This window comes from Simochromis diagramma, unplaced genomic scaffold (assembly GCF_900408965.1).
Source record: "Simochromis diagramma unplaced genomic scaffold, fSimDia1.1 OVJJ01000590.1, whole genome shotgun sequence".
NCBI classification, from domain to species: domain Eukaryota; kingdom Metazoa; phylum Chordata; class Actinopteri; order Cichliformes; family Cichlidae; genus Simochromis; species Simochromis diagramma.
This window is the reverse complement of record NW_024387057.1, coordinates 1350544-1371067: the sequence shown is the minus strand read 5'-3', so window position 1 is coordinate 1371067 and position 20524 is coordinate 1350544. Positions and strand designations below refer to the sequence as shown.

Below are 20524 nucleotides of genomic sequence, written 5' to 3'. Positions count from 1 at the left end.
CCTACCAGCCCCACAATGAGGAGGAAGTGTCGGCCCTCTGGCTGGCTGTAGCCCGGCGTGGCTCCGTTAGCCCTCTGCTGGGGAAACACCTCTCTCCAGATGACCAGCTGACCCACGCGCTGCTCTGACGCCAGCGGCAGCAGGCAGTAGTGCTGGCAGTACAGACACACGTCCAGCAGGTCCTCCTTAGGCAGGTGGTTGGCGATCAGGTAGGACTGGAAGGGGAGGGAGTGGAAACATGAAAGGATAAATTACTGTCTCCCTTATCCTCTCAGTTAATAATTTAACAGCTTAATTTGTTTGTAAATTTGCTGTTGAGCCACAGAACACACTCATCATCCTGTTATCCTGTGTGAAAGGCCACCTAATGTACACAATGCCTGTTATCTGGACGAGAATAGCTGTGTAGACCGTAGATGCTATCAGGAAGTAAAAACACGATAAGGCTGCTGGCGCTGAAGCAGGCATGTGCGTGTTGTGACTATGAAACTTACCTTATAGAACAAACAGGAGCCGAGGATTATATACAGACGCCTCAGGCCAAAGAAATCCTCAGACTGTAAAAGCACATAAAAGAACAAAAAAAGTCACATTTAAGGTTTTCTGTGTGTTGTGTGAGTGCAACATTAAATCAGTGGAGCTCAACAGAATGATCATTTAAGTGAAAGCAGTAACAGCTTCACTGCTCCCAGCATCAATAATCCATCTCTAACCTGTTCGCGCTGCGCGTACAAAGGGACAGACCAGACCTCATTAGCTGCTCATTAAAAATACACACAGAGACATGAACGCCTTCCTATAAATAGTCTGACCTTCTCCCTTCTGCTGCTCAAGACAGAAGATAGATCTCAGCAAACATGCACACATGCTCAAGAGCAGCCCTTATGATGGTCGTGTGTCTTTGCCCACTTAACCTTTTACCCCTGAAAGCCTGCTGCGAGTAAACCTTGAAGCTCGTTTCTGAACAGAGTGGTTTATTGATGTATAATGAGTGTGAAAACTCGTCATTAAGGGTCCAGGGGCAGGTCGTTAGACGTTGTCTTTATGAGAAAGAGTTAAACCTCACTGACTTGCAGCTGACTGCAAAGACAGCACAGCTTTATATGTGCAGGAGAGAAGGTATAAAGGTGGAAAACTAACATTTCTTACCATTTCTCCAAAATCAGAAGACTCAAAGTCAGACAGAACCGTGTCCACCTCCATCTACAGATGAAAACAAACAACCAAACAAAACGCACACACATAAATATTATTAACACTAAAGGTGCCTTAAGCAGTCAATCAAAATCAAGCAGGTATTGTTTTTAATATTGAACACAAGGGGGCACCAGAGCTAAACTAACAAGCAAAAGCCACATGTAAGAACTGTAAGATAGAAGAAACTTTACATTCACAGATCCAGCAGTGTACCTTGATTTCTGGAGGCAGCGTGAGCCATCGAACCGCCGGCAGTCCGTCCAGGAAGAGAGTCCCTGAGATGTCGGGCGGAGGTGCCGAGGAGGAGCCTTCCCTCAGACGCGAGGGCTGGATGAGCTGCTGGAAGAACAGGCAGAAGAAATGGTCCAACCTGGGAGCGTGGTCCGCCTTACAGAACGCACTGTGGGAGGACACAATTAGAAGAAATCTTTTTTTAAAACAATATATTTAATTTTATTGTTTAATGCTAACATTCATGAAATTGGCAAACATGCAAAAGCACAAGTTCATCTACTAATAACAGACATGAGAAAATACAACTGAAAAGATGAAATAAAATTGCACACATCACTGCACTCACAGTCGTGTTCCTTGTAATTAGTCTTTGCAGGCATATGACATAAGCACCTTCTAGATTCATTTCTAGAGTTGAAAAACTATAACACATAACACATTTAAATTACAGATAAATCACAGATGCACAGACAGAGAAGAAACACCTCTGATTCAAAAATGTGTTGCATTTTGACCAGTCTTTAGCTGTGTCCAAATTCATGGGCTGCATCCTCCTGAGGACCCGGCCTTCGCGGTCTACGTGGGCCGTGTCCTCAGGAGGATGCAGCCCATGAATTTGGACACAGCTTGTGTCATATAAAATGTCATCTACTTCCTGTGTGATTTCTAGCCAGTCTTTAATAGTCGGGCATGTTTCACACAACCATCATCTGATTACAGCTTTTTTGCTGATTTATTCTAAGTATTTATCTTTTTCATCGAGTCCAGATGGTAGGTTTCCTAGATAAATTACAGTGAAGTCAAAGACCAACTCCTGAACCAATTATTACATTTTTTTTCTGCCAGCTGCCTCAGTGGGAGAACAGCTTTGGAAGAGACCTGCAGATTTATTCCTACACATTGTCCAGTAGTGGTCCTGCTCAGGATGAACAGTTTCTCACACTTTATCTTTGAGGTATAAAATCTTTACCATGTTCTTCCAAATAAATTGTGGTGTATCAGCGTGTCTCACATAAATTCATCCAATCAGGATTTTTTTGTTAATTTTATATTTGCCTCTGCCTCCCATCTGCACATAATATACATGATATACATTTTTCCCTCCTGCAGAGATTTATACAGTCTGGAAATAAACTTAAAAAGTGTGTTGCACAGCTCTCTCCGTCCCTTTTATATAATGTATTGTTCAATATGGTTTCTTGACATTTTTTCCTCAAGGTCAGGTTTGAACTTTGGCGCCAACAATGAAGGTTAAGGTCAAATGTTTAGACTTATTGTTACATTTGCTGAGGCCTTGCCCAAGCTGTACCATCTGTGATCTACCATCACACAAAATATGAAAAATGACAGCTAGAAACCTGCTAACAAAGAGAGACAAACAAACAAGTGATTACATTCCCCCTACTCCCTCCTTACATACATGGGCCTAGAAATGAGTGGAACAGGTCCCCTTTAAAAGAAAAAAAAACATGCTCATGAGAGGAAAGTAGATCAAGTAGACAAATTGAGACAATAATGAGTTTGTGGGGAAGGTTTGCGCTTTACAGCTAAGACATTTTACTTTGATTTCAGCATATTTTGCATAATGTGGAAAAATGGCAACCAGAAAGAGGAAGTTCCAACCAGCTCTCAGCAGGACTGACGGAAAGGCAACAGTGACCAACCTGTCTAAGGAGCCGTACATCACTTTTAGTGTGCGGACTACGTCTCCTACCACGGTCTGCAGATACAGCAGAGGAACCCTGGAGGAAAATGGAAAAAGTCAAGCTTATCAAATATTTGGATTAACAGCCAGCAGCCACGGAGAAAAACATTTTTACGGCAGTGCTTTTTTTTTTCTGCTTGTGGGTGTTCTTCAAGAATCGATCCATTATTTCCAGGCGTGAGACGATGACTGGTCGGGGCTGACCCGCTACAAACATAAAGGTGGCTAATGTGACTCATCTCGCCAAGCGTTTTACGACCACGTGCTTCTTAAAGAGGCATTCATCTGGCCAACAAAGGACAAAGAGAAGCACATGGTAAAGTTAAAAGCGAGGAGAAGAAGAAAAAAAGACGGTCCTTTCCGATTGTTTTTACAGATTGTGCTCTTAAATCTTTCCTTCTTTCCAAAAATACTTCATTTCTGGAGCACAGGTCATGCTCGGAGGATTTATTGCCACATCAGTGACAGGGCAGCAATTTAAAAAAGGAAAAAAGATATACGTGAAAAATTACTGTCAAACTTTAACACCTGCCATGTGCTATCGACTTGTGTAATATCTACACAGCATGTCGAATGTGCCTGCAGTTGACCTCACAGCATAAGTGTGTGTGTGTGTGTGTGTGTAACGCTGCCTGAGGCTACCTCTCAGCAGGAAGGCCGATGACCAGAAGATTGTTGCTTTCTTTCCAGTAGCCAACATGTACCAGATGTTTGCCGAGTAGGAGAGACGAACTGGGAGGGAAAAAGAGGATGGATGAGGATATGAGAGATGGTGAAATGGGTGAAGAGATGACTTAATTTTAATACAATACAAGAAACACCCTGAGAGTACACACACTTCTGCCAAGGCAGCTCACCCTCTGGGCAGTGATTACTTTAAGGGAACAGTGTTGTAGTTTGTTTTCTTTGATTATTTATTTTTTTTACGTACATAATGTGGGTGGGTGAATTAACCAGTACACCATGGAGCGACCTACTGGGGCGGAGCTGCTACAAAAATTAATTGGAAACTTAAATTAAAAGTGGCTTCATTGTGACCACAGCCAGGTTAATCAGGTTAATAGGCAGTAAGTGTCTATAAAGGCAGTGAGCTCCAGCCTGACAAAGTATCAGAGCGTTTGGAATCATAAGCGCACCATGTGTGACAAGAGACCAGTGTCACTGGCAGTACACGCAATACAGGAGTTCTCTTTCCCCTTACATGTGAAGATATCTTCCAAAGATCCCCTTATCATCTTAACACAGATCCATATGGCTAAGCATTATATGATGATTAGATGGCTCTGCTGATTTTCTTGTGTGCGTAGCCTGGATTCAGCACGCTGCAGCACATTTTATCTTTCCTACCTGATGATCCGCCCGCCTGTGACATTCTCCAGCATGTCACACAGAGTGATGAAGATCCCCCTCACTCCTTTCAGCTGGCTGGATGCTCCAGACACAGGGTACTGGTACAAGACTTCCTCCTGCAGACACAGACAGCAGCGTCGCTTAGCATTGAAACAAACTCTATTGTTAAAATCGCGCACGCTGCATAGAGGGGAAAACAAACTCTGGGTAGTTTTTCAATAGCAGAATGTGAAATATCTGAACTTGGCTGCTACCAAATGCTCTCTGCCATAAATTATGGAGAGAGAAAAAAGAAAGAATGGATGAGCCACAACTCAACAATGTCACTTTGGCTCCAAAAAGCAACAAAAATATGTCACTTTAAAGACCAATGTTTCCAAACACATTTAAAATATTTGACTTTCCTGTCCGGGAGGACACACAGGAATTTAATTGCTATTCGTTCTCAGGGACATAGCGGCACACGGTTAATGTTCAGCTAGTTTCTGTACAACTCTTATTCCTGCGACTGCAAAAATCTGCAGGTCCAAAATCTACAGAAAGAGCAGCAGAGAATCAGAGCGCTCTGGGGCAGATCCAGCGCATTGTTTGAGTTATTAGTATTCCTCCCAGCAAGCTGGCAACTTTAAAGGAGCGGATAAGATCCAAGCCGCCAAGAGGATAAGAGGATGGTGGGTGAGGGGTAAAAACTTTGAATGAACGGCCTCTTATAGCCTTGGCAACCAGAACAAAGGCACAAACGAGTGCCGATGGGAGATATTCACCTTGGGGGACAAAGCACGCACGGAGAGGCTGCTACAGAACAACCACCACAGAAAGCAACTTCAGCCTGTACACAAACATCAGCAAAACATCGCACAGCTAAAGCTCAAAAATATCACCACTGAACCTCTCCGGTTTCTACTACCCTACAATCAAAGGACTTAAAAAATCAAAGTCAGAGTTTAGCGGGTTCGTGCGCAGCACTGTCATTTAGAAAAATCAACCGCTGGCTGATGTGGCTCCAGACAAGCTGTACTCTCTATCACCAGTGCTCTTTAGGTCGAGATTAAAAAAAAAAAAGAAAAAACTCTGGCGTGCAGAGACACAAAAAGGAACTGCAGAACAGTGAAGTGCAACCATAAAGGCAACGTCAACCTGCCAGCAGCGTCCACGGGGAAAATGTGATTACAGTGTGGGAGGTGTGGGTCAGCAGAGACTTTGGGATTAACACTTTACTACAAGTGAGCTGTGTCCTACCTACGGGATGTTAAAACAGCACCATGCACATGGATCTAATTAAAATAGGAAATGTTATTTTGTTTATAGCCCGACTGGAAGAACAGCTCGCTGCTGCTGCAAAGGGAACGTGGGGCAGGACAGAAAGTTCACGGCATTAAAATGATGGAGAGCACCTCTCGCTTTTCTCTCCACTCTCTAGTTTTGGTTGGTAGCACCCGCAGGCGCTGGACGCTGTCCAGAGTAGTAGTTTTCTGAAGTGTCTGACTCACATCAGAGAAATTCAGAAGAGAAGAGAAGCTCACCACTCCCAATCTTGGGGTTTCCTACACAGCTAAGGCCATTCTCAATACTCCATTATCAGAATGCCCTTTGTCAGAATGCGGATAATTAAATCAGTCTGTTCAGCACAGCTCAGTGTCTTAAATTGAGTTTTATAGAGTTTGCTCCGAGTCATGAGAGCCGTTGACCACAAAAGTCACGATCAGATTTCCCCAAAAACCAATTTACTCTCCAAAGGAATGGGAAAATATGTGGTCATCCGGGGTTTGGATATCAACAGCAGCCTTTAGGTTTCTGTTTATTCTGCCAGTTTCAGTTAGGTCAAACCTATCAGCAGTATTTAAGGTCTGAAGGTGGCTTTCTCTTTTAACAGCTCCCTACATGTTGTTCTTTAATAGCAGCCTGTTTTCAGTGGAGGACCTCCAGGAACCTTTTGCAGAGAAACACAGGAACTCTGCTTGTAATTCAACTGGAAGACCCAAAGTCTAAATGTAGCTCTTTGGCCAATAAATCCTTCAAATCGTACCTTTAGTGCTTTGGTGACAGTACTTATAACCACTGTGGAGTCAGCAGCACTGCCTTTTTTCCCAGCAAACACTTTTTTCTTCGTTATAACTTTAAATACTAGCTATAAATGAGTGAAACAGAAGCACCAGAGACTTTGACAGAAAACTAGATGAATATGAAAATAAACAATTGCTATTTTTTTATTTGTCTATCCTTTTGGGATTCAATGTAGTCTTTAAATGCAAAAATGTTTTAACATTTTGCCAAAAAAATCGTGTCAAAGCCAATGCTTTATCTTTAATAATATCCTAGATGTTGCTAAACCTCAGTACTGGTGGCTAGCATGGTTGCATAGGCATAACTGGGGAAGGATACAAAAATTCCCCCTAAATACTTTAAGTTTGCTTTCACCAAACAACAAGCTGCTGGTTTACACGTATGCTGGACTTCAGTCAAAATTAAACAGACAAACAAAAACAGGTACTGTAAAGTTTTATAGCTACTGTTTCAAAATAGGACATGTCTGCAGATGCAAATGTTTCATAACAAAATAAGTCGTTTTATCTTTTTTCCTATACCTACATAAAGCAGTTAACCTGGTATCACTACAATGAGCATTCAAAGTTAAAGTACCAAATAATTATATACTGTATAGCTCACTGTAGAGTACCCATGTGGTTATTAATTCAAACATTTAAATAGTTTATTAGTAATGTTGACAGGCTCACTTATACTTAATAGGCTGGGTCATTATTTAACTCAAATATGTTTTGAAGCTCTGCAAATTTTTTTGAAAATGGAAAAAGAGAACTTTAAGTTTGTGAAGGCGCGTCACCTTTTATCCAAGAAGCTTCTTCAAAAAGATGATGAGAACCAGGCGCTTAAACCCTAATGGAGGTTGTCCCCTTTGGAGGTGGTGGCTGACCCACTATTGATCACAGCAGGATAACACACCATGCCACGGAGCTCAGATCCTCTCAAACTGGCTTCAAGAACATGACAGTGAGCTCACAGTAGTGTACACAGTCACCAGATTTCAATCCAGTAGAGCACCTTTGGCACGTGTTGGAACAGGAGATTGTCATCGTGGATGTGGAGTGAACAAATGTGCAGCAACTGTGTGATGATGTCATGTCAAAAAGGACCAAAATCCCTGAGGAATGTTTCCAGCACCTTGTTGAATCTGTGCCATAAAGAATTAAGGACGATCTGAAGGCAAAAGACGGTCCAAACGCCATTTAGTGCTAGTGTAGGTCTTTGAGTATGATTTATGGCTCCATGTCTGTCTGTGTAACTTTTGAGTTTCACACAGAATATTGAGCAGGAAGATTACTGAGACACGTTCATGCACAAACCTCCAAAAAGTCTGCCATCTGGAATAAGATATCTGTATGGTTAAATACTGACTGGCTGAAAAGCTGGCTCAAACAGGAAAAGAAGCCACATCGGACTTTGTCATCGTGAGAAATAAGCAAAGCAAAAAACAATGAAGATCAGAGAAACAAAGAGAACGAGCACAAACAATGTCTCCACTGGAGACTTTTCTCTGTTTTTAAACACTCGAGTTTCATTTAACTTCAAAGAAGTTCTTTGTCTATAAAACTTGTAATTCTCTGTGACGTGGCAAACCTAAAGGATCAACAACAGCACAAACATGAACAAGAGTGAGACTGCAGACTGCTGCAAAGCTCAGCGCAGCACCAACGCAGCACAAAGATTTCATTAAATGAACTTTAAAGACTGTTCATCGTAGCATTTTTATTGTCTAACCTCCTCCTGTGGTGATGTGGAGTCCAGTTTGAGTGACAGGTACATGACGATATGAGGGATGTGCGATATGGACATCTGAAGTTCGGCTGTGTCCTCGCCCCACAGCAGCCGCACCAGCTGGCTGACTGGAGGAGAGGCCTTTGTCCTACGGATCAGGGAAGCGTCGCCAGCGCTGACCCGGTCCAACGGAGCCACGGTCTCCAAGGTCAGCCTCACCTGGAGGAGCAACACATGAGGAAAATCAGAGAAAGACTACGGAGAAATAGTTCTGAGTGTAAAGGAACAAACCGAGACACAAAGAAGAAAATCAGCCATTCTTTTACAATATCACTTCATCAGTCTGCCTGCCAGGGCCTCTCAGAGATTTCATTCATTTCTAAAAATTCTGCAAGTCACTGCGTCTCCACATGATTATACTTGGCGAGGTGTGCATGTGTGCCATGCTTCCAAAAGACGGGAAAAAAGAAAAAAAACCCTTCAATCATTACACATTCACTAAGGAGAAAAGTGAAAAGCGGGACGGCGACTGTCAAAGAGAAAGTGACACTGACATCTAGGCTTAACCGCAGCATGACACATAGCAGAGATCGGTGCGGTTGTGTGTGTGTGTTTGACTAAAATTAAAACCAGACTGCTTCACAAGGCCGAGGAACAGCGCTGAGGCAGCGGACGGCACTGCTGCTCTCATTCATGCAGCAGTTTTACTTTCCATCCACAGTCCTCCATTTCACATTGTCATTCATAGAAAGTCGCAGTGGAAACAGACACAAGAGCCGCATGGAAATCGGACCATCCGCACATGGAAACACATGTGTCCGAGACGCACAGGAGGATGAGAAACTGCAACTCTGCGGTGTCTCTGTTTAAACAATTTGTCAGACCTACATTTAAGTGTGATTATAGCTGGAGTCAGAGGCTGCCTGTTGACCTCACAGATTAGGACACGATAGACGAGTCTGGAGACAGATGAATTAAAATCATCGTGCTGGAGTTTTGATTAAAGAAGATCTGTATTTATTTAATCAAACTTTTTAGTTAGGCCCTGTGATTACTGCTTTCTCCATTTCAAGAGAGCCTCTTTTATGCACATACAGATTAGAAACACACCAAAAATGAATCAACACAAAGAAAGACCGTGTGGACGTATGTGCGCTCATACGCAAACACTGAATTAAAGAATCGTTCAGGCTGAAGTTAGTGCTGACGGCTCACAGTAAAGACACGCTATAGCGGCATACCTGCGCACACGCTGTGTTGACTCTGGGCTGAAAGCTGTCAGCGCCACAGAGGCCAATTATGGAGCTAAGCTGATGCTAATTCAAGTAAATCAGAGCCAGAGTCCAGATGTGAGAGGGAACAGCTGGTTAACATAATGTGTGCAAGAGTTGCTCAGGAAGAGCTGGATGAATAAAGCTTTACCTTCTTCCTTCCTTTAACAATTTGAAGCAGGCCTCTGGAGCTTTTCCTTATTTTCTGTCAGTGGTTATACAACATTGGATTATAGTGGTCATATTAAACGTGGTCAAATTTCAAATACTGAGCTGGGCATGTGCAAAAGAACTCAGAGTGCTTTAAACAGTGAGTTTCACGCATTTTTTTCTTCAAATCTTTAATCTGTATGATGTGGTATAGAAACCATATCACTATCATGTTCATCAGAGCACATAGTCTGTGAGCGCAGAAGCCCCGCCCACATACCATTCAAACCTTCTGTTTTTGAGGTACAACCAATCAAAACAAAGCTGAGCTAAAAGCAGGACAAAAAAATGTTGTGGATATTATTAAAGATGATGCACTGAAACAAATAAGCAAGTCTTTTCACAACTTATTAAAAGACTTTTTAATCTACGAAAATAAAAGTAATAGAAGATGAGTGACAGCAACATTTAGGGTCTGTTGTTCAGTTTGCTATAATGCCAAGACCTAAAGAGCTCTTTAGGAGGAAAAGGACGTGGAAAAAAAACATATTTAAATTATTTTTTAAAAATATATTTCACTCCAAGGAAAATTACCTACAAGTGGCAGAGATTTTAAAGGGCTGGTAGCCCAAGCAAGTTTAATCCAACACCAAACTGATGTTAAAAGACGTCTCCAAGAACTCCCTAATTTCATTAGAGGACCTGTAAGTAACTCTTGATGTCGAAGTCCATCTATGATCGAGACTGCACAAATTTACCTCATTTAAATTGAACCTACATGGGAGGTGTGCCAGGAAAAAGACTTTGTACTCCAAAAAGAGCAATAGAGCAAAACTATAAGTTGAACAAAAAACAACCATCTGAGTGAACCCTGGCTTTTTATAATAATGTGCTCCAGACAGATGGGTCAGAGTTACAGACGGATGGACACACGGATCAGGGTTAGTATTACCAGACGTCTTTAGAGCAGACAGTTCTTCAGGAGAAGACGCTCATACCAAATGTGAAGCATGGTGGTGGAAATATTAGAGTCTGGGGTTACTTCACTGCCTCGGGGACTAGAAAATATGCCATCATTCATTCGAATGCGAATTCTGCATCATATCAAACAGATTTATGACACAGAGAGGCAATCTGTGTTAAAGCAGAAGCTGAGCTGGAAGAAGACCACAGCTATAGTTTGTGGAAGGCTCTGTCACAGAAGCACAGGGTTTGAATTGTACTCAAATGCTGGAGGGGAATTTGAAACAGGCAATTAAACAGGACAGGACTCAGCTGTACACCTGCACCCAAAGAAAAGAGAGATATATGGTTTGAGAGATGAATAAAGGAGGCCACCTACGTCCACTGTGACTGACCATCGGTGAACAGACATGGTGGCCTATAACACCCATAACGCAACTACTACACCTTCCTGACCTTTCATGCACTCAACATTCAACAAGTTGATATGGGGAGACAACAGCTTGTTGTGGCTAAACTACACAATATTAGCCAAAGCTATACTTCATTCTTCATTTTTACACACATAAATATTATATCTAATGAATCTTTTGTAAAAACCGGTTGAAGAAAAAGACATTTCCTTTATGTGGTTGTGTTAAACTAGGTCACATTTATATGAGGATTAAACCCAAAAATTAACGATTCAGTTAGCGTTGGTATTTGAGATATCTTCAGCTAAAAAAGTCAGGTTCTCACCACATCACATTTTATTTAGTATTTCAACCCGTGAGCGCCAGTGAGACTTTAGCGTGGCACAAAGGGGCAAAGCAGAGTATCGCTTAAAATACTGTGTTTAACCAAGTATAAATTTATGGGATATTTTTATAGACCAGCTCAATTTCTTTTGTTTTAACTCAAGACTTTTGTTTATAAGAAACTGCTCCTGCTAAAACACAGAGCGCAGTCCCACTGTCATGATTTCCAAATGAATAGTAAATAAAAAGCCTTATAAATACCATATGGGCAGGGCACTTAATTACTTTTTTTAAGCTGGTATGTTTATTTGACCATCGGACATAAAAAAAAAGATATATTAATTTGCGTGTGTTTTCATTTTTGTGCAATTTATTCATCATACTTTGTTTACCTTAAACAAAAACCTATAACACACCTATTTATCTATAAATCACACTGATGATATAGAGCAGCGGTCCCCAACCCCCCGGCCACGATCGGTACTGGTCCGTGAGTCGTTTGGTACCGGACCGCGAGAGTTGAGGATCGGGTGTGAAATTTATGGTTTTCAGGGTTTTTACTGTTAACTCGGTCTTTTCCCGTGTTGTAGCTGTGTGTCTGATTTTGAAAGAAATATTTACGCGTTACCATAGCGACCAGAGAGCATTAAGGGGCAGAGAGGAGGATGTTACTCTCAATTATTATATTTACAAAATACCACAATTTTTGTCTTGGTCTTATCATTTCATTTGTTGTATTTAACTGCGACACCTTAAAGGCCGGTCCGTGAAAATATTGACTGACATTAAACCGGTCCGTGGCGCAGAAAAGGTTGAGGACCGCTGATATAGAGGTCTCAAAAACTCTTGTATCAAACATGATACACTTGGGATTAAAGGGTTAAGTGTCTTTCCTGATTAAAAGTTAATAAGCTTACATGAACTGAAGCAATATGGTTGTGCTTGTATGCTGTTTATCTCTTGTCCAAGGTCAGCACCCTATGGGGTGAACCAAGCTGCTTTAAGTCGTTTTTTCTAAGTAAAATGTTTGCAGGAAAAGCAGAAAGGCGAAGTGAACAGAATTGAGACGTAACCTCAACCCACAGTGAGTACGTTTTAACCACTACATCTTCACTGTCACTAGTCACACCAAAACTACAATCTGGTTGTGAAACACAGAATGTGAACTATGCCATTTATTGCACACTGTAGAACCGCTCACACTGATTTATGCGAACAGTTTTCAAAAGAAGAAGAAAAACTCAATCTGGAGTTAAAACTCTAACACGGGCATTGTTTGCTCGGAGAAGTAAATAATAAGCCGATGCAGACTTTCCAAAGGTATAAATCTGTATTTATTTCTCCCAACTTTAGACTACATGGAGCCTACCCAATATATTTTAGAAAAAAGATCAAATTACCTGGTCAAAATGTTTAAATCGTATTTCTTTAAACCAGCGATCGCTCCCTGAGAACTCTCCAAGGCCTGTCAGCACTAACCACAGGCCACCCGCCTCTCCAGCAGGCGCCTACATCTGGGAGCTCGGCCATTTGAGCCAATTTAAGGGTATTATTAAAGAAGAAGTTAGCGCTGGAGAAACACCAGCTGATCTACCTTTCAAACTCAGTGCTGCAAAGTGACTTCTAAAAGCTGTAAAAAAAAAGAAAAAGAAAAAAAAAAAAAAACTGATTTAATGATAGCATATCTTTAATTATTTTGGGTGCACAGATGATGAAAGCGGTAAGTTCTGAGCTGTGGACATCAAATTGAAATGACATGAAAAATAAGGGTGTACCACAGTTTGAAAGAGGCTGGGCATAAATTGGGGAAATCTCTGAGTAAAGAGGCCGAGTGGGCTAACTGCAGCACTTTCTCTCATCATAAATAATAAGGATGTGGTTAGACTGGAGTGTGCTCTTGCTAGAATTCCAGTCTGTTGATGTCAGTCATTTACCGCTCATTCATGGATGGACACACACATGCAGGCACAAAGGAAAAGCTGTAGTTCATTCAGGGTTGGTAAAGGCCACGGTGGACTGACTTTAATACTAATATTTGTCCCTTCAAACTTAATAACTACTGTCTGTGTTCCATTTGGCAGGCTCGGCGCACAGAAACACACTCTATCCTCCAGCAAACCCACACGCACACCAAACAATGATTCTGTCAGCAGCACAGCTCTATTTCAAGTTTCTGAAAGTCATCACGGTGCCTGAGGAGCTGCGCATTTTTCCCCAAAAATCTCTCTCGCTCTTCCCGTACGATGTAATTTAGTTTCCGACTACAACTTCTAATCAGCTGAGCTTTCAGTCCCGCAACAGCTTCCTGTGGCACCGAAAAATAGTCACACCGCCGTCCCGTGCATCCGCCATGTTTGCCATCAACCCTGCGTACACTCTGTCATTTGCAAATTCCTTCTTTTTGATGGTCTGCTTTTTGGTGAAAATGCACATCTGAGACGCAGACTGTGGGTTGTTGTTTTTTTTTTTCTTTGCTGACGATCAAAGGATCATTGAAGGCTTTCTAAACAGTGCTGGCTTATGCTTTTTTACTCACAATTTAGCAGCTTGGCAGGACCGCTGCGTTTTAAAGCAATTTGATCTGTATCTGCATTCGACGACTGCTGCTCATGACAGGCAGCGGGATCTTAAAAGCATACATGCTGCCTTATACATTTAGAAATCAAACCAAATGAAAAAAGGGCAACACAAAACACTCACTAAGTGGCCATCAAATAAAAAAGGGGCCTCCCAATATTGACAGTAAGACTTCTAGCTTTATTTATGTTATACATTAACTCTTTACGACTTGGAGCCATTTTTATACAAAAGGCTCAAAAGTAATTTGACAACTGACTGATGAGCAGCTTCATGACCAGGTAAGGCCAGTTCCCAAGTACACAAAAAAACAAGCCAAGAGTTTGTAAAGAAATGGGATATTCTTCAACCCAATAGAGCATAACTGTTACTGAAAATCAAACATAAGGCAGAGAGACCCAAAAACAAGGAGCAACTTAAGGTGGAAATACAGCATTTTGTGAAGTTCACGGGTTCTAGACTTTAGACTGCAAAGGATTTCAGTGTAAAAAAGTATTCCTTATATTAAAATTATGTTAATCTTTACAATTAATGTTGAGCCTGTGTTTACAAAAAAATGTCTGTAATTCATAAACAGTTAGTGGAAAACTAGTTTAAAAAGATAAGCTGAAAGTCTGCACTTCTTCATTAAAATCCACCGTGGTAGTTCACAGAGGCATAACTACAAAACAAAAAAACACGTCACTTTGGAGCTAACTGTTAACAGAGGCTGAGAATACAAACTCCCTTTGATTCGCTGTGTCAAATAAAAAAAATTAAAAAGGCCATAAAAGCCATGAATGAATGCTGCTACAGGTAATCCAGGTACGTCAGAGCTATCGTCAACTCCCCGTGTCAGCTTTATCCAGATCTGGAAATCATCACTGACTACACCACCGGCATGTCACCAATTCCAAACACCAGCAGAAAAAGTGATTTTGGCAGCTTCACGCACACACTGACCTGCGTTGGTCCCGGGATGCAGGAGAGAACCCTCTCGATGTTCTCCGAGGTCACGTCGACATCGTCTACAGCTACGAGCGCATCACCTGAGAAAAACATGCAGAAAGTATATATTTATCAAGTAAACTGGCTCAATCAGGACAAAAGCAGCAAGTTTTAACAAATACACTGTCATCATACAGAAAGATAGACACGCCGTGTATATTAGGACTGAGACATACAGTGAGAGTTAGAAAGCATCTGGTAGATATACAAAACAGATTTCTTTAATGTAACCATAACAAGGAAATGTACCTTCATTTTTTTATGCCAACCCCTTTCCTGTAAAAACTAATTATATGCAACTGCAATCTGCTACTAAACCCACTGCTGTTTGCATTCGGTAAAGAGCTTCACCTGCTCGTGTGCAGAGAAGCGCTCCACCGACTCAGTAACGGAGCTATTTCAGGTATTTAAGCAGTCTAATTGTTCAAACATGTAGCTGCACTGCATAAAAGCTCCGCTAAACCGTAACTGATGTGGGTAGTCATTTGTGGTGAAGCACAACTGGCATTCCTCTGTTTGCTGGTAAAACAAAAAAAAGATTAGTCCTCCAAGAAGAAAATCACTTCAGAGATGCTTAGCTTTCAGACAGACAGGACCACATCTGACCGCACAAAGTTCCAGTCACTCTGCAAATCTGCAGTAAAAGCTTCATTTAAGGCGGAGGATCGTAAAGGTTTAGAGTTGGTCATGAATAACGATTTTCTTTAAAGTAGATGAATTAGGTTTAAGGCATTTTTTTTGCTAATCTTCCAATCTTCTAATGATATTCTACATTTTCCTGATCATTGGTATCATTATTTTTATTTTTACAGATTTACAATAAAAATAATTCATTTGGATTTTGCTGATTTGGCTCTAAAGCAGCCACATCTCTCTTTGCAGTCGCCACTCTGAAGTCTAGAGCAATATCTCACCTACACCCGCTATCTGATTGGTTACATGACAAGAGTAAAAGGCCATCACACAAGTACATTCAGTCTGAAGCAGCTCCTGAAATCTGAGCTGCGGTTTGAAAATAAAGCAGCAGTTATCGCTGGAGTCGCGATAAACATCGCAGTCCTCTCGGCTGAAGTTACAGGACCACAACTGTTCTCGATTTCATCGCTGACAAGCACGCAGAGCTTCAGCTACTGTAAAATGTTAACAGAGGCTTTTTGAAGGGACAACGCAAACAAGTATGTGAGGACTGGATCATAAGAAATGTGGCTCTGGTAAGAAAACTGAACGTGATTATCTCCCCCTATAAAACTGACATAAGTCGATCCCTAGTTTGTTCTCCTCTTGGATCTTCGCTAGAGGATATCCCTAACATGTTATGCAACACACAAGAGCCCAACCCACAAACATTGTGTTTGTGAAGGGAAATCAATCAGAAGAAAGCTAAGCTGAAACCTTTTTGCTTCAAGCAGACAATAAACTGAGTGACTCCAACACAGCCTGGGATAAACAAATAAGGAGTTAAAAAAAACCACAACTGTGAATCATGTAAAGCTGCTCTGAGCGAATACATGAATAAAAATATGGCACTGAATAAATTTCTTTAAACAGGGCAGATAGGTCAGTGTGCTCCAGACAGATTTATACTGCTTACTAGCACTATGGTTTCAACACACATGGCTACTACCTACACTGCAAGAAGCAAAATTAAATAAATAAGATATGACAAACTTAGGTTACTTTGTTTACTATGATAATGATGATAATAACAAGTCAATTAACAAATCCTAAGAAATGAACTTTATTTATAAACATCATTTAGATACAGTTCACATCCCAATTTGAGTTTAATTGTGTAATTTAAAATAAAACAGATTATTAAACAGAAGGCAAACGGTGTGCAGATTTTTCTCTTTTCCTTAAGATTTTTTTCTTGTGTTGCATGCTAGAGTCATCATTTAGGCTTTGCTTAGGTGATTATTAAAAAAGAAATCTGTGTGCAGTCACTATGGCTATGTCGTCATAATTACAGCCCGTGTTTTGGCAGGGCTCTTGTGTGGTGTGGAAATTAATGTGTCAGTACTAAAACACGACTCCACTAAAGCCTGACCAATCTAGGGTTTTAAAAACCGATACCAATATTTGGTGATTTTTTAAATCCCAAACACTGGCTGTATTTTTTTTCCTCCCATCTCTTCTACTTTTTAAATTTTCATCTTTATCAGTACTAAAACAACTAATATCTAGACTCTGCTGATGATTGTTACAGAATCTTAATGGCTACATAGCTACTTTTTCCTCACTTGTGAAGGTAGGAGTTCTGAGGATGGCGCAAGCTCCTCCGCAAACAGTTTTGTTACAATTAAGTGATTAATTTCTACCCAAATACTTTTCTTTCTCTGAAGTATAAGCTTTGAAGTAACAAATATATCCCTCACTGATAAAACCAGCTGACTTTTGGATTTATGTTCTTACCAATTAGGATTTGGCCACATTTGATGGCTGGACTGTTTGGTATTAATCCATGAACAGTCAGTCTTTCCTCCCGTGTGAGCACTGCAGGGTCTTCCTGACCTCTGCTCCAGGCAGGGCGATGCACCACACCCAGCAGTGCTTCCAGCAGGCCTCCGCCATCACACAGAGGGGTCGAAGAACCTCCTAAACGTTTAGGGTTGAGGTAGACACACACCTCCTTCAGCTGCTGCTGCTGAACAGTCACACCCTGCCTTTGGCCTTGCTGGTTCTTCAGGATTGATGCTGGAGGCGATGAGCTGTCTTTACACCCATCCTTCCCTCCTCTACGCTGTGAAGGCCGCCGTTTCCTCCTCAGGATCCTAGCCAGCTTTTTAAGCGTGGGCTCACCTTTTGCCCGTGAGCCGCAGCGCTGCTTCTTGTTTTGCTCTGTGATGATCTCTGCCTCTTTTTCACTGAAGCGAACATGATTGGTGGATACACCTTGATTCACCTGCTGGGCCAACGCAGCCTCCTCTTCGCCCTCGCTCAACTCGAGGTAGAAGAGCTCGCCGTTCTTCTGAATGTCATCCAGCCATTCTGGTTCCAGGTCACTGAGAGAAAGCAGAGGATTTAAGCCTTATGTACTGTTCATATTCACCGTATGGTTCCAAGAATTCCCTCATAATAAGTGTCTACAACAAATTTTGAACTGCAGCTGAATTTAGAATGTATAAATGGCATGTTTGCCATTAATAGATGGAGGATTAATCATGAATTAATGCTTCAGAGAGCGGGGAGTTTATTTTTTAGGTTTTACAACAGTTGTTTTTGCAGAAAAGCAACAATTATCACGCAATATCAGGTCCTGTTTTACCTAAATATGTTTCCCACACTTACTGAAATGCCAGCTCAGGTGGCTTTAAATCCTATGATATCATATGATTATAATCTCCAACCCCTCTTTGATCTCTGTTTTATTCTCAGTTAGCTCAAAATAAATGGATTCTAACTTCTTTATTACTAGATTATTTTTTATTAGTGCCAACAAATAGGTATGTAAATGACTTGCACTTATATAACACTTTTCTACTCGTACTGACCACTGAAAACTTGTATAACTATATATTTATATAGCATTTTCTAAACTTCACACAGAAAGACACCAGCCAGGATTCAAACTAGGAACCTAGGCGACAGTGCAAACTACTCCAACACTGTGCCACCCTTTAATAAGATCTCATATTTCTGTTAAGCCAACATCTGACCTCTGTGCGACCTCTGTTCCTATTGTGCACCACATATAATCACTATTTTAGTGTTTGAATATTCCTCCCTGATCCCTAACAGGCCAGCAGCAGTCTCTGTAGGAATCTAGGTAGATGTGGTGGAAATACAGAAAGGTCCTGTAACAGTGTCAAGGTCTCACTGCCCCTTAAAAAAATACACACAAACATGTTGCACTTTTGTTTGTTTCTGGGGGGTTTCTGAGTGAACTGTAGAACAAATATCAAAACTCCTAAAATATGTCAATGTCTACCATGTACATGCTGTAAAAACAGAACAGAGAAAAACACCATATGTACAAACACCATATGTAAAAGAGTTGGAGCTATTTTTGCCTCGGGTCTTTCTTCTTTTAACTTTAAGAAGTTGCGGTAAGTAGCCTTTACACGGCATCCATAAATTTACTAAGAAAGCATGTAATTATTTATGAAGGTTTACCTCCCAAGTTGAAAACATTGCCCAGAGCTATGAAAAGCACAAGGGAGGAGACGGAAACTGCGGACACCGCTCTCTGACAACCTAGCAGTACTCCCACTCAAAACAACATTTATCTGGACATTTGAAATGAACAGACAGGTGAAACGTTTCTAGTCTCTGACACATAGTGTGTCCTTACTCTGAGGAGTCGGAGCTGCTGAAACTCGATGCTGTGGATCCACAGTCACTACCTTCGTCGCTCTGGGCTGCCTCTTCGTCCGTGTGGCGGCTGGATATACTTTTCCCGGCACAGTGGCGGGGATTCGCGGTGGCCATCGGTTTATGGACGGCTTAGTTCACCAAAAGCGCGAAAAAACAGAGGAACTTTCACCAAAACAAGCACCAACATCCACTCGCCATGTTGTAAGCAGTAGTGAGCGCTGTGGTGTGGTCACGTGACACGTGAGCGCCGAATTCTATTGGTGGATAGCACAGTTGCCCCTGACAACGCAGAAGCTTTTGCTTCTTGCTAGCTGCTTTCCTGCTGAAGTTTCCTGTTAAAATAGTGTTTTCCGTCAATCACGCCGCCAATTATTAGCAACATAAACATATCATGTTATAACGGGTCGGGGATACGGTTTACTTCATGTTTACGTACGATAACACACTTAACGGTTTATTTGGCACCGTGAAGCTATTTCCTATAAAATAATGCAGCAAGCACACAGACAACAGCTCAAGCCTGCTCATATTATACGTACTATGAATAATAATTCAGTTTAACTGCTAATGACTTATATGTTTTAAATTTTAAAAAAAATCCAGTAAAGACACTGAAAGAATATGGAGCCTTAAGTAGCCTATATAAAATATGACAATATAGGCTTTTATTTTGTTAATTTGCACCTTTATTTTGATGCCCGGTGCCTCCACCTCCCTGAATACATAAGGTTTTTTAAATCCCCTCAGGATTTCAGCAAAGCGGTGTCTCCGAGCAAATGAAAGCACGGGACGTCGCCTTTGTAGAAAAATAAATAAATACATAAATAAATAAATAAATAAAGTGCGTAAATGCTCTGTATGCTCACTGAGGGTAAAGTGAAGTTTAGACTGACCTGTAAAGGAGAACACTGCGGATGGAGTCAAAGTCCTCCAGGTTCTTAGAGAATGAACCTCCATCTATGGAAACGTTGAACATCATTTATGTTTCATGTTTCCACCGGGACGAGCCTGCCCGATAAAAGAAGAAGACTCCCGAAGAGAAATCCTTTAAAACTTGTATTAGTCCTCCTGATGGATGCCTCTTCTCCGTCCTGAAGTTTCTGTATGCCCGAGCAGCAGCGTGCAACCCAAACTGCGTCTGAGCCCAGACAGGATCCTCCCCCTAGTTTCTCACGTCAATCACAGGGTGCACGGTTCAACAACTATTCAAAGCGGGTCCTCCTTTATTTCTTTTCTCCTTTCATAGTTTTGAGTGTTTTTGCAGG

The 20524-nt window shown here is 41.4% G+C and overlaps 1 protein-coding gene across 2 annotated transcripts in view; it reads right to left on the bottom strand.

The window, feature by feature from the left end:
- intu (inturned planar cell polarity protein) overlaps nucleotides 1-20524 on the bottom strand; it is a 26038-nt gene extending 5514 nt beyond the window's left edge. Inside the window, exons 1-11 of one of the 2 annotated variants that reach the window (XM_040045142.1) lie at nucleotides 20153-20524; nucleotides 17358-17947; nucleotides 14901-14986; nucleotides 8264-8479; nucleotides 4484-4602; nucleotides 3779-3868; nucleotides 3096-3173; nucleotides 1411-1597; nucleotides 1150-1203; nucleotides 495-557; nucleotides 6-215 (exon numbers count right to left, since the gene is read on the bottom strand). In XM_040045142.1, the coding sequence (XP_039901076.1) occupies nucleotides 6-215; nucleotides 495-557; nucleotides 1150-1203; nucleotides 1411-1597; nucleotides 3096-3173; nucleotides 3779-3868; nucleotides 4484-4602; nucleotides 8264-8479; nucleotides 14901-14986; nucleotides 17358-17947; nucleotides 20153-20238 (1779 nt within the window). In that variant the 5' untranslated portion in view covers nucleotides 20239-20524. Of the gene's footprint in view, nucleotides 1-5; nucleotides 216-494; nucleotides 558-1149; nucleotides 1204-1410; nucleotides 1598-3095; nucleotides 3174-3778; nucleotides 3869-4483; nucleotides 4603-8263; nucleotides 8480-14900; nucleotides 14987-17357; nucleotides 17948-19236; nucleotides 19818-20152 lie in introns of those variants that run through there. The other variant, XM_040045141.1, reaches the window with a different exon arrangement.